Source organism: Patagioenas fasciata, chromosome 18 (assembly GCF_037038585.1).
Source record: "Patagioenas fasciata isolate bPatFas1 chromosome 18, bPatFas1.hap1, whole genome shotgun sequence".
In the NCBI taxonomy this organism is placed as follows: Eukaryota; Metazoa; Chordata; class Aves; order Columbiformes; family Columbidae; genus Patagioenas; species Patagioenas fasciata.
This window is the reverse complement of record NC_092537.1, coordinates 2,726,627-2,743,766: the sequence shown is the minus strand read 5'-3', so window position 1 is coordinate 2,743,766 and position 17,140 is coordinate 2,726,627. Positions and strand designations below refer to the sequence as shown.

Here is a 17,140-nt window from a genome sequence, read left to right as displayed (position 1 = left end):
TACCCCGCTCAGCTGATGTTGCTCGGTTACTGTTTTCAGCTGAGCCAAATTCATGCAATTTATAGCGTTCATTACTTTTCTTAAGAACTCGAGGACATTTGTATCAAGTTGCGTTGTATTTCTCTAAATCTGGAAGAACTGTATTTCAATGTGGGTTGCACAGTAAGAATAGAAATTCCCACTGCCTGAAATAAGAGAGGATGTGGACTAAAAAGCAGCGGATATTTGTATTTAATTACACTGTGAAAAGACAAATGTTCAGGCTTTGTTCTTAATATAAAAAAAATGATACATCGTTTGACTCCTCATTAGGAAAAATCATTGGGGAAGATTTCAAGCTCGAATTAAATGTTGTCTTATGAGATCAGTGAGGGATCTGAAGTTGAAGGAAGCTTAGGTGTTGGTGGATGTGGTTCCTCAGTTTTAGGTGTTGTCCCGCTGATGGATGAAGGACCCATACAGACCCATAGTGGTTTTGTGGGACTCGAGCTGTGTTCCCTGAGAGCTCCAGAGCACTGAGGAGCTGAAGAATCATTGCAATTATGGAGAACACAAACGAGCTGCGATTAATCATGACTTGGATATTCTTTGGGTTCTTGTTTGGGTTTTTTTGTTGATTTGGTCTTTTTTTTAATTGGGATGGCATTGTAGTAATTTGTCCTTTGCTTGCCCTTTTCAAAGTGCTTTCAGAAAATTGCTTCAGTAATCTTCACACCACCCGAATGAAGTTGACCCATGCAATATTATTATTATTACCCTCATTTAGAAGGATGAGACTTTAGTCAGAGATTAAATGATTTGCCGAAGGCTGAAGGAGTTATTTGTACCCTTTTGGTACCCTAACCTGTCTTTGGATTTGCTGCAGCAGATGTTTTGCATCTTCTTTCAGAGATGAGCACTGCAGGCCAATGCAGAACCCAGCCCCACAAGCATCCTTCGGCAGCTTCTGGAAATCATGAGTAGCTGCAAAACCGAATTGTGCCGCCTGAACACTCCTTGAAATGGGAAAATTGAAACTTGTCGTATGTTACTGAAAAGCGTTCGGCCAGGCCTGACTGCTTATTTCTCTTCTGGGCATCAAAACCAACTTTTCTCTCTCTTGAGGATGGTCAGTGCCCAACTATGGCAAGACCTCATGGTAGTCTGTGCAATTATAACTTCCCTGCCTTTTGCATGGCTTCGACTGTATGAATATTTGTCTCTTTTTCCTGATTTATTGTGTGACTAAGCACACATGAGCTATGTGTGGCAACTTCGGCTTTCATTTGCTTCTCCTGACACCAAAGATGATTGATGGTAAAACTTTAAACCTCATATGTTACCCACCAACCTGAATAAACAAAGAGCAGTGTGGCAGCTTAATATTAAAAGCTATAAAACCTTCCTGGGGGTTCGTGGATTAAATCAACTCACCAAAATGAATTTTCAAAAAAGAACCCGCTTTCTCAGGATTGAAGAAAAATGAACACACCAGTAAATGAAATAGAGCTATCCTCATCCAGCAGACCAAAGCCCTCCTGAGGGCTGAAGAATTGCAATTTAAAACATCTCTCAAGAGGGCAAGAGGAGACACAGTATTTGTGGATCCTAGGGAGGCAGCTTGAGGCTATAAAAGAACAAAAAAGCCTTTAAGGCACCAAAAAGAGAAGAAAAATCCCTGCAGACACAGCTTTCATTGGTCAAAAATAAGTGTTAAAAAATGAAAGCCTTCCCCCTTTAAAATGTGTATACATTAGCCCGCTATATGTTGTTTTTCAGTTGTAAGGAGTGATTCAGATTTTTGCCATGCACTATTTTAATCTCTTGGGTCAATAAACCTTGGTAGTATTCAGCCAAAAATATCAGCACGTTGTTTATCATAATGTGACAGGAAACAGCTGGGATCCTATTTTCATCCTATTGTGATGCAGTTATTAGTGAGCGCGGTTGAAAGTAACTTACTTTGCCTCAGCAAACAAACCAATTGCAGTTGTATCCCGAAGAACAGTTTTCACTGATAAAAAAGAGTGCGTCTCTTCTCTCTGAAACAGAGTCAGAAATCAGCCCCAAGCAATATCGCAGCTACCAGGGCTTGGTTCTCATTTTCTTTCCCCGTTTTCAGCTGACACAGTAATATATATGTCTGTGCTTTAAATCACCGTACACATTTCTTCCTGATTTTCCAAGAAACACCGTAGTCGAAAGTGAACAATCCCTTCGCTCCTTTGCGGAATTAACAGCAAATGTTATCAGCGTTGCAAAAGTGAATGTTTAGAGGACAGTTGTAGATTAAACCATTAGAACCAGTGACCTCGTTGAAAGAAGATGGTTGCATGATTAGAACATTATTATTATTATTATTAGGATTTTTGTTGCAGCTTCCTACAATAAAAGTGTAAATCGCTTGCAAGTGCAGAGCTTGGGTGCGAATCAGGACGGAGTTTCCATGCTGGTTGGGTCACCCCAATGTGTTGGCAAAGTGATCGTCCAGATCCTCTTACTCATGAAATAGATCTTTATTGTTCAAAAGGCAGGCAGTAAGAGCGTTTTGCTGCTCCAGCTGCCTGTTTCTGCTCCCGTCTCACCAAGAACAAACGCAACATGTTGAATTGACTGAAATATATGTTCCTGCTCTATCAAGGTCTCCACCCAAGTCAGCTGTTGGCTCAGAAAATATTTATCCTGGCAAAGCACCTATGCATAACTTTGTAAGCCTTTAGAGAAGTAGTAGCATAAATTTATTGGAGTAACTTTCAAAAACATAAATTTTGATCACTGGCTTATATACAAGCAGAGTTCAAACAAGGTTTCCTGTCTCACCCCTTTTTTTTCCCTTTAGATTTGCATAGTGGCATCGCTTGCTGTTCACAAGGAAAGCCTCTAATTGCCTATTTGCATAGAGATCCGGAGATTTATTCTGCGTGTTGGAATGACTCATAGGCAGAATTTTCCTCAAGTTTCATCAGATTGTTTTTATTCCTTTTGTATTGATAATTGTATTATGCATAATGCATGTTTTGGCGTGATGTGCTTTTTCCGAGCGATGGTACCTGGCACACGTGGCAGTGAACTCTGTGGCTCTCGATGGTGAGTGCTCCTTATAACCCAGGAGTCGAAGGTTACGACTCGTGGCTTCTGCAGGTTTTGATTTGTGGTCACAACGGTAGATTTAAGCAATTTGGTAACTAACACGAAATTAGCACAAAATGACGTTGGTATATAGATCGTCGGAAAAATAAAGATTCAGTTTGAAAGTTTAAAGATAAGTTAATCTGATATTGAATCCCTTTTAGCCTTTATTTACATATTCAGCTGCTAATCCAGAAAAACACCTAAGTACTTGCTTAATTTGAATTAAGCAGTTAGTGCTATTGGAAGTCAAGTGCAGATGTGAGGCCCCGATCCAGCCCTGCGCAACTCCGTGGTCAGAGCTGAACCAGCCCCCCCGCGTCTTCCTGGGTCAAGATTCTGCAAATTCGGCCAAAAAAAAAGACACGGAGCACAATTCCAGCTGATGTGTCTTCATTTACCATCGCTTTGTAACCGTACTGTTTACCCAGCACCTCTTAAATAAGTCATTTAGAAGGACTCATTTTGGTGTGAACATCTGATCTCACGACATCTAAGACACTTGAAGCTGTTTGTTCAAAGTCCCATAGCGTCAATGAAGTTGAGGAAGACACAAAGTGCGATGAAAAATAGTTGCGCAATAAGTAAGAAAAGGCCTTAAAAGCACCCAGAAGTTGAGGAATTTTGTAAAAAAAGCCTTGGGAAACAGTAATTCACCTTGTCTAGGGAGTGTGGGGAAAACATCGCTCTGCTGACCTGGTTCAGATCCCACCAAAGACACAGAGAAAACAACTACTGCCTATCAATTTGCAAAATGTGTATCTGTATAAATAAAATACTCTATTAAAATAGATTTAGGGATGATTATTGCTTCTTCAGACCATGTCCCAACAAATGCCTTGTTGTTTCATTGCCTCTATTTTTCTCCTCCTGTCTATATATTCTTTATTCTCCTGTTTTCTTTTTCCTTTCTTCCTCCTTTTAGGCTTTTCTACTCTTTACAGGTCTTTGCTGATCTTTCTTCTCTCTCCTTCCCTTTCCCTTGAAATCACAATTCTGCATTTATTTAAACTCCAGTTTGAGTAAAAGAAGCGAAAAAGTTACTCTCTGGCTTCCAGGAGTAGCCATCTCTATATACATTTCTTTGTGTTCTGTTACAGATGACCCATATACGACAAGAATATGAAACCACACTCAGAGGTCTGATGCCAGCGTCTTTGAGACAGGAACTTGAAGACACCATCGTATCTTTAAAATCTCAGGTAAATTTGCGTTATTCATCTTTGACTTTTAAAACATCTCTTCTAGACAAGAAGTCATCACCACCTAAATTTTGGGCAAACACACTGAATAAATCTCAAAACCAAATTATGGCAAGACTCACGTGCTTCTGACTCAGTCATCCCTCAGTGTCCTCACCTTGAGAGCTGCCGTATTGTGTATTTTGATCCCAGATTTTGCTTCAACACTACAGTTGTAATCACTCTGCTTACACGTCAAAGGATTCCTAATGGAAGTGATGCTCTTTCTCATATAAATACTTGTGGGTAATAAAGAGTTAAGGGGAAATCTATTTCCAGCTGATGGTAAAAAGCTATTTTTAAAGTGTGTTGACTATTAGCGCTGTGTTGCTCTGCAGCTAATATAAGGGTACTACACCTTTTAATGAGTTAAAAAGCCCCACAAAATAGAATTTGATATCCGCCTTCGGGGCTTCTGTAAGCAGCAGTATTGCAAAAGAGTAAAAGCAACTACATGCACTAAAACCTGGGTGCTGTCCCAGAAATACGAGGCTGCCGGCTGCATTTCCAGCGGGACACGGGCATCTCGGGGCCCTTGCTGAGGCACAGGTGTCCTGGGCTTTGAAAGTCCTTGAGGTTCCTCTTTGGAAACATCGCACAAGGAGGGCGGCGGAATCGCGGAGTCTGGCAGGATTGTTTATTGCTGGGGGAGGATGAAGAGGATGAGCTGGGTAAACGCACCGAGCAGTGATAAAAATAAACAAAACAACAAGAAAGAAATGCTTGAGTTTCAGGCAAAGTTTTCTAGGAACGTTGCTACATATAAAGTACTCTGCCCAATTGTCTGCTCTTGATGAGTTGTCCAAAAGCAGACACGGTGTATTAATAAACATGAATGTTCATACACTTGCAGGAACAGGTGAGTACCTTCATCGCAGGATTAGAGTGCAGGTGTCATATGGGAACTGGTGGTGGAACTGGAGCTTCCAAACCTGTGCATAACCCATATGGTACCACCAGCTGAGCCTGAACTCTGGTTTGACTCTGTTCCTAAAGTGCACGGCTGGAGCAGGGCCAGGGAAGCCCTGCTAACGATCTTCTAGCGACTATTAATTCTGGTATGCAGCTAAAGCGTTACTGCATTTTATTTAGGCAGGATAGATGAGAAAGACACCCTTGATGAAATGAGTGCAAATGTATTAATTAGAATTTTGTACATCATTTTCACGTGGGATGTATTTTACAGGTAAATATCCTGCAGAAAAGAGTCTCTGTCCTGCAGGAAGAGCTGAACACCTACCACGCCAGGAGGTACGGGATTATCTTTGATCAATTTGTACCATTTCACACCTGTGGATCCCAGTTATTGAAGTTTTACGGCTTAATTAAAACACTCAAATATGGTTGCAGTTTTAAAGGATCCTTATTTTCAGTAAACAAGCGTCTAAGAATTTTCCCAGTGCTTAGTCAGGTCTATTAGAGCAAGATTAGAGAACTCGCAGGTGCATTGCAAGTCTGGGCTTTGCCTCGACGTTCATGATGAGGCAGGGGCTCGGTGCACAGCTGCAGCTCTGCGGTGATGCCACCTCCTTTCAAGATAGAAAACAATGATGCAATGAATAATCTTACAGATCACATCTTCAAAGTACCGGATCTTCATGAGCCTGAGCTTTTTTTTCAGCCATTTACACCCTCCAATATAAATTATGGCAAGTGCTGCAGCAATAAAAAGCCTTGCTGTGCCTTTAGAGTAAGTGATTCACATGCAGAGGTGAGTAAAAGGAAACTTCCTAGGAAAGCCACTCCGTCTTTTGTATATTTATAGACTTTGATGATACGTGCATATCTCACACGAGCATTTCTGCAAATAAGAGTGCGGGCTTGTAAAAAATAGCGTCAAAATTTGTAAGATATATAAACGTCTGTAAAAATGTTAACAGTGTGAAAGCTGTCTGAAAGTATTAATCCTAAACTATGTGTTAACGAGAATTAGATAAAGCTAATTGGAAACTGAGAATGTTGTAGATCCTTGTCCAGCGTAGGTAAGTTGGTTAGATAAATACAAAGCTGTGATGTAGTCTCTAGATTCTCTCCAATAGCAGCAGTAGCATTACCAAGGCATGCATTTCGTCTCAAACTTATTCTGAAGGGAAATAGCTGCTTAAAAGGTGAATAATCAGGTACCATTAGGTCAGGCCAGGCCACAATGATTGGGACTGGTGGAGGGGATGGGCTGGGACAGGACCCAGCTCTGGCATCAGCCTGTTGCGGTTTGAGAGTGAAATAACAAGATACAACTAATGAGAATCTCTTCATTTTCAGGTAGCTGCTGGAGCTGTTGGATTTCTTCGATTGCCAACTGGACTGCTTTGAATAGGTTTGAAGATTTGGCTCTTGTAAATTCAAATGCAAAGATCAGTGGCTGTTTTGGTAGCACATACAGTGTAATGAAGTTCACGACAACACCTCCATTGCTCGTGCCAGCATGTTTTTAGTGGTATCTTCCTTCCATTATTTTTTTGATTATCTTATTTCAGTCTTATGCTTTCGATATCCTGTGTGTTTGACTCCATGCTGAGCTTGCTTACTGAGCAAGTCGAGTTTCCTCTACTAATATTTTTGTTATTACTTCCCAGTCCCATTCTTTTCACTTTTATACATGAAGAAAACCCCATTTTCTATTATTATTGTCTAAGATATTTTAACATATTTTGACATTGTTCTGTGTCCATGTGTTTACATAATATTAAAATATTATTATTTTGTACTATTTTGTTTTGCCATTATTGTCCTGCTTGGGCATCTCACTCACCTAAGTAGCCACAGTGCATATGAGGGGTTTGTATGGCTTTGTTAACTGGGAAAATATTTTCACGCTGTGTTTCAAGGAAAAGTCTCAGGGTGAGAATGAAAACACCACGATGAGAAATGCGGCCACTGTTGCCAGTTACATGTGTTGTTGGGGTTGCATACACCGGTCATGGGAAGGTCCTTTGTCATTTACTGATAACACAGTTATGGGGCGTTATTGAAAAAGAGTCGTAAGCCATACGGCCTTGATTCTGCGTGAGGGTCTCGTGGGTGATCCTGGTAAATCACAGCAGGTTCCCAAGGGTCTGCAGCGCTGAGGTTTGTGCAGCAGTGGAAGCTGAAGGACCTGGATGGGGGTTCTGGTTGCTGCTCTGCCTCCCGGGCATGGGAAGCCTTCCTTATCTCCTGGCCATCTCTGAGGTAGAGTGTACATTAGTTCATGTGTAATCTGTAAATTGAGATATGCCGGATACAAGAATAGCTTTTTTTTCTTCGCAAGGCACCATCCTGCCGGCAGCATTCGTATCCAGGCTCCGTTAATGGTCTGAGTGCTTGAGAGGGGGCCAGAAATTCCTGCCCTGTGAGTGCAGCGGTGGCAGTGGCGGCAGCGGCAGGCCGCTCCGTATCGCTGCTGGCGGGGACAGTCACCTCTCCTCCTCGCCCCGGTGGCACCGGCGTTCATGTGCCACGGCCCAGGCAGGGAGCAGAGGGTCCTGATGGCTTCTGGAGTGCCCGCCGAGCCCCATCAAGTCCCATCTCGCCAGCTGGACTCTTATCTCCGCCTGGCACCGAGATCAATGAGGAGAGGCTTTGGCAGGCTGGGCTTTATCCACCCCCACCTCCTGGCAGAGCTGGCAGGGAGCTCCGTGCCAAATACAGCTCCAACTTTGCAGATTGTCAGTCTGGTCTGAGCATGGGCAGGTTTTCCACCTTCCTTGAATCAACAAGTGATTCTTCTAATTACAGATAAGGGGTTGTGGTGGCTCTGATAAGGCAGGAGGTGCTGTGGCAGGTGCTGCAAAACCTGGCCTGGGGCAACGGTGAGTTTTAGTAGGAGGAGTTTGTTAGGATGCATTTAGTTAATTGCGGGCAGTAAAATGAAATGAAATGTGTTTACTGGGAGGGGTGCAGGGCAGCGATGGTTGAGCTCTGCAGAAGCACCGAGTGCTCCCGGTGCTGTGTCCAAATGTTGGGGCGGTCAAACCTCTTCTCATGCAAGGAGGAAACGAGGCATTTTGGATTCTGCTTGCATTTTTCCATGGTACCTGGCTGCTGTAGTGCTTTTGGAACGGATGCGGAGGGTACATCCATCAACAAACACGTGGGCCCTCTTCTAGTGGGTTCAGTTCAGGCCTGAATCTCCTTCTTTTTGGTGGAATTGGTTTGCTGGTGTCACTGATGGTCAAAAAGCAGCTTGAGAAAAGTAAACCTTGGTCAATCTGAGAGTTTTAAAACTCTGGGAGACTCTCTTCAACATCAAATACAGTGTGAGGACCGTTTTGAAGGTACTTATAAACCGGATAAGAAATTAAATGCGAGCTTAGTTGTAGTTCTCTTGTAGTTGTTAACATGTGTTTGATTGTTCAAGGAGGGGTTAGTGTCCAAACTGGGGAGTTTTCATACGTATGTTTACATCGTTTCATATGTTTTCATACATATTACTTCTCTCTACCTGTCTGGGAAGGAGTTGCCAGCTGCCGGTCGTTGGCTTCATTGCCCATAAAACAAGCTCTGAGGAACCACCCTCCGCAGGATTAGAGCTGCGTTTGTACTGTTGATTCGTTTATTTTATGTTACCCATTTTGCCGTGTGAGAAAAGACGGTTTCATTCTATATAAAACCCCACAAGAAGGAGGCATCATAACATTTTCACCGGTACCAAGGGAGGTGACCCTGAGCAAGGCGCCGCTTCCTTTCATTGCCGCCCACAGACCTTGTGGTTCACATACTGAAAATGCTCATTTCTGGTGCAGTTGGGAGAAAAGGGATAAAACCAGCAGCCCTCCCTTCCCCCGTGACAGCGCTGTAATTGTCCCGGTGACCGCAGATACCCCGTCGCTTGCCCAAATCTGCACCGACTCCGGTTTCAAACCGAGAAACGATTTTTGCGGCACAGAATAAGATTTTATTGTGAACTAGAAGAGAAAAAATCACGATCAGTAGAATATCTTACAGTGTTTTATCGAGTTTTCTGAAGCACATGCACAGCTTTGATTCGGAGGACGAGCAGTCTTGAGAGATGTGGATACAGATCTGATTTATTGTTTTAAATTATCCGCAAGTCCTTCCCAAATCACAAAAGGTACCGGAGGCACCACACTACTAAATTATACTGGGTCTTGTTCTGCGGGTACAAAGGGAGAGACGTCAGATATTGTATGAAAAAGTTTCAGAACACAAGGTCATTTTAAATCAGACTTTTTTTTCCAGGGAACTCTCTCTTCTAAGCTTTGATATTTTGTTCAGAAAGGTCATTTCTTTTAAGCCTTTGTCATTAAAGAAGGCTTGTTCTTTAAAGCGCGCTATCAAAGAGTGCAGAAATTGCAAGTTACTGAAACTAAAACGCGCAATCAATTTTAAGTCTGCCAACTAAAGCCCACTTAAAATCAGCTGTGCTCTGGTACCGGTGCTGCTTTGATAAAGCCGGTGGAAGATACGCGGTTGGTCAATTCAAACCGAAAACACGAAGATAATAAAATAAAACTTTTCCTTCCTAAATTAGATATATATTTTTTTTTCTGAAACAGCATTGAAAGAACTGAGCAAGGATCTGATCCTGCAAACGTGAGAGATGAGAGCGTGACATTGGCAATAAAGTCAATAAGTCAAGCCCTGGATGAAATATCATTTATTTAGCATTTGCTAAATAGCATTTTAGCATCAGCTGGACAGTTAAGTTATAACACAATGCTTCACACTTCATAACATCCCTTCACCAGAATGATGCTTTAGGAATGTTGTTCTTCTCCCATTTGAAGCCAAGTTTAATAACAGTCACATTTGGCCATCATTTGACGAGAAGGTTGTCTGATCCCGGCAAAACTAATGCTGAAGTTCACTTTGTCCGCTTTTGCCCAAAGAAAGGCTTCAAGGAATTTATTGTCATTCTGGACCTAGAATCCATAAGGAATCCGTTGGTCAAGGTGATCCTGAGCTGCTATCGAGGGCTCTACCACCACCCCGGTCTCTTCACTAAGGCAACAGTGCTGAGAACACGTGGAGGCTGCAGGACACGTTCAAGAGTAAGCATTTTTAGAAGGCGATTCCTCAGAAATGGCTCTTTCTTTTTAAATTCAGAGCCTACCTAAATCTCGGTATGTTTTTATAGAGCCAGGCTCTCATTCTGCATCTAAGGGTGGTGGAAAAACAGACTTCAGAAGGCTAATGACTCCATATGGATTTCATGAGCAGTCAGAGCCTGGATGTTTGTAAGGCTGCGTTTAATTGTGCTTGGGAATGATGTTACGTCTTCTGAGACTTATCGACACTTGCTTGTCATCTTCGTGTTTGTTCATCGCTGTTAGATGAGGTCATTGGCTGACTAATTGCAGTATAGATCTGAATCTAGAATCAAAACTCCATTTTCTCCCCTGACTTCCGTAACAGTTTTTTCACGGTTATTTGCTGTCCTCGTGTTTAAACCTTCACAGCCGTGAAGCTGGGCCTAATCCAAACCCTTTAAACTCAAAGAGAAACTTTGAGGAGACTGCAGCTGGCTCTGGACCAAGCCCTGGAGGACCCCCCTGTCTCACGGACACCTCCGCTGTTTCGATCCACAAACCTGGGAGCTGCAGATCCAGGTTTGGAGACCCAGAGTTGCTCTCTGGGCTCCTTCTCTCTTGGCACACGAGTGGTTTTGTGAGCTGTGGACACGTCCTGCTGGAGGCGGACACAGAAACGCACGTACCCGTTTTGCTGCGCGGGGCACGGCTGCAAGGACACTCATTTGTGGCTGCATCCGAAAAGTGCGAAGTGTAAGACCTGCCATGAAACAGTGAACAACGGGCCCTCTGCGTTGTCACCCGCACTTCTGGCTGGTTGGTCCAGCTCCTGGGGCTCATGTCACACACCCAAGCCAAGCTCCCTTTTCTGTTCCTGGAGCATTTAGCGTAGAGAAAGGGGATTTGAGCACGAAGATGGGCCACGTGGCGCTTCACGTGCTGCATTCCCCCAGCTCACTCCTAAGCAAGGAGCAGCAAAACCCACAACTTCTCACCTAGAGCCAACTTCAGTCCCCTGAAAGCTTCTCTTAGAGCTCGTGGGGTTTGGACCAGGGCCCAGGTTCCTCACTGTAAAGGCAGAAGAAGTGAAACAAGAGGACAGTAAGTGCATGGATCCTCCTTTCTACACATGCACAGAGCAGCCGACCAGAGAGGCATCTCCTGCCAACCCTGTCCCCAGGTGGTGGCCCTAGTGATGCTTCAGTGCCTTTTTTCAGACCTTTGCCATGATTCCTCCTGCCAGCTCTGTGGGTGCCATAAACCCCTGGGCTGCTGTGCTACAGTTTGAAATGTAAATATTGGGTGTAGTAAAAAAGTAACCAGGCACCTGCAGACTGGCTTCGTTTTCAGCAACAAGGTCCAGCTGCCACCCCACGCTCTGCCCCAACACAACAGGGCTGGAGCATTTGCTGATCATGGGCAAAAAGCAGCAGGACAAACCAGCCAGTTCCCAGCGGGCACTTCCCACCTGATCCTAATTCAACACAGCACAGGTGCAAACACTTAACCTGAAGCCTGCGCTTAAGTCCAGGCCCATCCCCAGGCTTGGATGTGCTGATGAACAGGGGCTTTCTGGGTGTTTCAGGTCTAAACAGCAATATTGTGCAGATCTCTGCCTTTTTGCCCAAAAATTCTTCGGCATCTCACAAGCTGTGCGCGCAGCCCTCAGCATCAGGAGCTCTGGTTTGCTGCTGGGTGACCGTGGAGGGGTTCACATGAGCATCTTGTCTGCAAAGGATGCCCCGAGGTCTTGTCCCGCAGTAAGTTGGTGAGGCGCCATACTCGTGGTGGTGCAAAGTGGGTTTGTGCATTCGTCATTTGTGATATGTTGGTGGAATTAAGTTATTTAACCTTTTGGCTGGGTCCAGTAAGGGCTGTGTGACTTATATTCTTCCGTATATTTCTGCGGGGGGTTAATCCTTTCTCTCCAGGCAACGCTAAACCGTATTTTAGGATAGGTACAAGAGCTTTGTTCTCAGGAGTGAGCCTGCGCCTTTGCGACAAGCAGCACTGGGTTGGTTTGCGATGCTGAGCCTTGGGCAGGATCCGGCCCGCTCGTGACTTGGCGCGATGCCACCCCGACAGATGGGCCTGAGCATCCCGAGACGTGCGCGAGCGCCAGGGCTGGACCGCCCCAGTGTGTCCCCACCGGGAGTGCGGGTGACCCCAGTTCATCGCTCAGCCTCGCTTTTGTCTTTGCAGAGCAACAGGAGTGCTGTGCTAGGGTTGAGCCTCTGCTAAATGCACGTGGGTTTGTTAAAACTATGGAAACTGTGGCTGCCGTTGTATTAAACTATAGTTTGGGAAGTGCTTGGTGGAGGAGGGACTGATGGCCCAACTGCTGTTGTTACAGGAGATGCTGCGTTTTGGCCAGATGGTCACTGCGAGGAAGAGGGTGAGAAACGCTAAGCTTAAACTGAAATAGCATTTTGAAATGAATGTGGCTGTGTTTCATGGGCACAAAAGATGAGGCTTGGGAGAACAACAGAGAAAACATAGCGAAGGAAACTCCTGCCTGTGGCGTGATGGCTGCTGCAGGGTTTGGGTGCAGGCTGTGGTCAATCCCGGCCGAGATCACCCGCATGAGTCCCTGGAGGCTCCTGCCCCGAGGTCGCAGCCTTTGCCCTTGCCCGCAGATGGTTTTGTTGGGGATCCCTTCCAGGGCGGGTTATTTAATGGGCAGGTGGGTTCCAGCCTTTCCCCTCCCCAGTGTGCATTTGAAGCTGTGTTTTCAAAACAGCGATGGGTTTTGATGCTTGCCTTGATTTGAATGCCCTGAGGGCTCTGTGATTGAGACTCTTCACAACCTGATGTTCTCCAAGAAACCCAGACACCCATAGTAATTAAGGATGCGCAATTGTGGATGGTTTTATTTGTATCCTGACCTGTCATCTGAGCTGTTTGTCATTTTGGAAGACTAGAGAGGAGCTTGGGCTTGGGGTGGGTCTGCATCCTCCTGCGGGGTTGGGACTTTTGGGGGCTGAGCTTCAGGAGGAGATGGAGGAGGAGAGGGTATCTCACCCCAGCCAAATTAACGTTATACATCCACAGCCATGGTTGGTTTTAACCTTCTCATGCCCATGGATTGGTGAAGATACATCCTGGCAGGGTCTTTCCTTAAGCACCCGGTGTCTGTTTTCCTTCCCCAGGCAGAGAAGTTTCGGGGTTTACGGTGAGAGAAAGCGGTGATGAGACAGCGCATTACAGGGAGGATGGAAGAGCTGATGTATTTACAGCTGCGCTGCTTCCTCAACGTTCTCGAGATGCAGATGAAAGTAAACCTGGCAGCAGCTCCACGCGATGCAAATCGTGCGCGGCGGCCCCGCGGAGGCATTGCCGTGTTTAACCGTGGTTACGTGAGATGCCGCTGCCAAACCATGTTTTCCTCCGTATGTGGCTTGACAGAACATTGTGTTTAACCTCAGACTAGATGGGATAAAACACGGTTCTCTGTCAGGAGTACAAACTCATGTTTCTCTCTGCACCTAAACTCTATTTTCCAATCCTAACTGTGGCTATTTCCGTCGTGTAGGCAGGTGGAATGTTCTCAAGGGGACACAGGAGCCTAAAATCTTGATCCTTTTAATCTGAATTAGGTTCCTAACTCAAGTGACAGCTTTGAATTGATGTACCTAAACCATTTAATCACTTTCTTTAAAGTGCCTTCCATTCCCTAAAGGAAAGCACTTGCAGTGGTTTGCTGACCAGCTTGGCCCACATCTTCTCGTACCCAGTTGTTGCCCCAGCCAAACTCGGTTTGCTCCCAAGTGTTATATACATGTTGAAAGCGTTTTGTACAGCCCCGTGTGGGGGTTAATGTGTAACAGGGCTCAGCATCTCTGAAGGATGTCCAAGGCGAGCACATCCCCAGCACACAGATTTCCCATATGGAGGAGAACAGGGACCCAGCTCCATCCCATGCGGTCCATGTATGGAAGAGCTGCAGCGCTGATGGTCTGTAGCACAGCTCCCCAATATAATGGTGTAATAATTAACAACAGCCTCTGTGGTTATATGGCACCTTCCATCTGAGCATCTCGCAGCACTTTACAAGCCTGTTTCCCTCTGACATGCGATGCTGGGTCCAAGAGCCCCATCTTGATAGATGATCTCCCGGGGGCGAATTTGTGGCATGGCAGATTTGTTGCTTGTGCTTTGACACGTCTGTTTGAGAAATCGGAGCCGCGTTTCTGCGAGGTGCCAAGAGGCAGGAGCTGCTGCGGATCTCGCACTGCACGGGCCGAGGCCCCAGCGATGCTTTGTCGGCATCTCTGTATTGTCGGCTCTAAATCTGGCCGCAGGAAAGAGCCTGCGATGGGTAACGAGATCTGTCCGCTCTCAGCCCGATTGATAATCGGACACTTGTGTATGGCAGCCAAGCGCGATGCCTTCTTCTGGCTGCAGCCTTCTCGAGGTGGTTTGATTTCAGGGCTCCTCCAGGACAGCTCAGAGCAAGCCCTGAGCATCCTAACGAGCCCCCTAATGAGCTTTGTTCAGGGGCTGCGAGCACAGCTGCCGTGGGGACAGCTGGGAGACGCACCGAGCTCCTGGGCCCTCCATATGGATGCTCTTGACCTCTGAGGCCTCCAGAACTCCATGTGGCTGCTGAGGACACTGGGAAGGGTCAAACCCCTCTCCACACCCCCAACAAAAGGAGCTTTTTGGTAGACGTGGCCAAGGACCAAGCAGTGAAGGGGTCTTTGGGGTGGGAAAGCGCTGCTTTTTCAAGGGACGTGGATTTGCAGAGCGGAAAAACTCGCTTGTAAATGCAGGTTGCGAAAAGGCAGCTCCACTTCTGCAGCCCGCGCTGGTGCCCGGTAAACGGGGCTGGACGGGTCGAGCGGGGCTGGGATGCGGCCACCATCCCCGGGAAAGGCTCTTGCAGCTCTCCCGGGCGACACGGGGTGACTTTGAACCCCCTCCCCGTCCCCGGCAGCTTTGTTATCGGGGCTATTGTGGGGCCGGCGGAGCCAATCCCCGCCAGCCCCGATTCAAAGTCCAGGTGCCAACCAACTTGAACTCTCCAGCATCCCCGCCGTGAAGCAATTATTCCCTCAGACACACTCATTGTTCTCATTACACCATAAATTGTGAATGAATTAAACATGCACTTACCACTATGCACCGCAGCTGTCAAGGAAAATAACACACAAATATCACACGGGGCCGGATCCTGCGCCCGCTCCGCTCCCAGGAAGGGTTTGCTGCTGGCGGGGAAGGAGGCAGCAGCCAAGCTTGCTGGTATTTTCTTTATGGAGAGGCCAAATCTGTGTTCTCACAGCAGCGCAGGGCAGGACTATCTCCTGGGATTTGATGTTTTAATTGTAATTTATTTCTTTTTCCCTTTGGCTGCGTGTATGTCACTGCACAGTGGGAAGGCTGGCTCCTGAGCTTTCTGAGATCCCAGTTTGACCGCAATGTGCTCGGGGCACTAAATCCTGCCGTGGGTGTAAGAGGACAAGTCGGGCATTGCTTTGGGATAGAGGCCCAGCCCCATCACCACAACCATCCCAGTCCATACTGGGGGGTTTCATTGTATGTGACCAATAGCTGGCAAGGGAAACTTAAAGGTAATTCAGGGTGCCCAACTATACACACATGCACTTTCCCAACAAGAATCACAGCTATTCATTTATTTTCTAATCTCCGCTTCATGTCTGTAGAGCTTATAGATCTGGGAACAAATCCCCTAGTGTCGGCAGATAAATTCCCCAATTTTCCCTGCTCCAAAAGGGGACCTGGAACTCACGGCCACCTTGGGATACAATGTGGGGATTCACCAGACAGGATTACAGAGGGGGCTTTTCTTCCGAGTGCGGGAGCTGGAAGTTTGTCTGCATTTCTCTCTTTGCGCTGCATCTCCAAGGAGGTTTTCACTTTCTAAGAAGGATGTTACCCACTGAGCTATTCATAGCGGTTAAATGAGAAAAGGGGTTAATAAAATACATGCTAGAAGAAAGAAAATAAGATTAGAGGGACTGATGTTTTGGCTGTGAGGCCTTCTGTGGGCTGCGGAGCGAGGGGGGGGAAGGAACAAGATTATTATTTTCTTTAGCTCAAAGAACTTCATGGCCAGAATGGCACCACTAATCCAATTTTCTTTCTAACAAGTATTTTATCAACACCTCTTTCTTTTCTTCCCTGCTCTATTCTCCTTCCCCCGCTCTCTGCGCTGACATACGATCAGTTGAATTGAAATTAGGGTGTTGCCTACATGGTCTCCCCGCTCTGCAGCGGTTCCGGGGGGTTTGCAGGAGCTGGGTTCCCCCGCACGTCTGCCCCTTGCACACATGCCCGTGCACACGCAGTCCTTGCACTCCTGGGCACCTGGGTTTCTCTCGCCAACCACAGAAAAGCCTCTTTTCCAGGCGTTCAGCGCCGTTTGGCAGAGGATCAGATAGCAGCTCCACTGAAAGCAAACAGCTGCCTTTCCGAGGGAGTAAATATTTCGCAATGTGTTACTTCAGTGTTGTTTATTATGAGCGTATTTTTTTTTCCCTTTTATCCCAGGATTTGCCGACTCTTCAGAGTCACCAAACCTGGCCGTGGCTTTGCAAAGGGCGGCTGCACCTCTGCTCAACCCCTGCCATTTCGGGGGGACCCAGGGAGGTGTCACCCAGCCCTGGCTCCCCTCTGGGACCAGAGGGTGTTTTGCAGGAGCCAGGATCAACCCCTGCTCGTTCAAAGCCGAGGGACACCCGGGATAGGAGATTCGGTTTAACGGTGGTGGTGGGTCATGTATTGGAGTCAGGAGAAGTTGCAATAGGACCTGTCTGCCCCAGCAGGCACACGGCACAGCATCCTGGGGGCTTTTGGGGT

At 46.2% G+C, this 17,140-nt stretch overlaps 1 protein-coding gene across 5 annotated transcripts in view; it reads left to right on the top strand.

Moving 5' to 3' along the window:
- The window catches only part of CEP112 (centrosomal protein 112), a 179,882-nt gene that overhangs the window by 138,133 nt on the left and 24,609 nt on the right, over positions 1-17,140 (top strand). For 4 of the 5 annotated variants that reach the window (XM_071816770.1, XM_071816768.1, XM_065852478.2 and 1 more), the window contains 3 exons: positions 4,209-4,310; positions 5,536-5,600; positions 6,612-7,056. In XM_071816770.1, the coding sequence (XP_071672871.1) occupies positions 4,209-4,310; positions 5,536-5,600; positions 6,612-6,615 (171 nt within the window). In that variant the 3' untranslated portion in view covers positions 6,616-7,056. Of the gene's footprint in view, positions 1-4,208; positions 4,311-5,535; positions 5,604-6,611; positions 7,057-17,140 lie in introns of those variants that run through there. The other variant, XM_071816767.1, reaches the window with a different exon arrangement.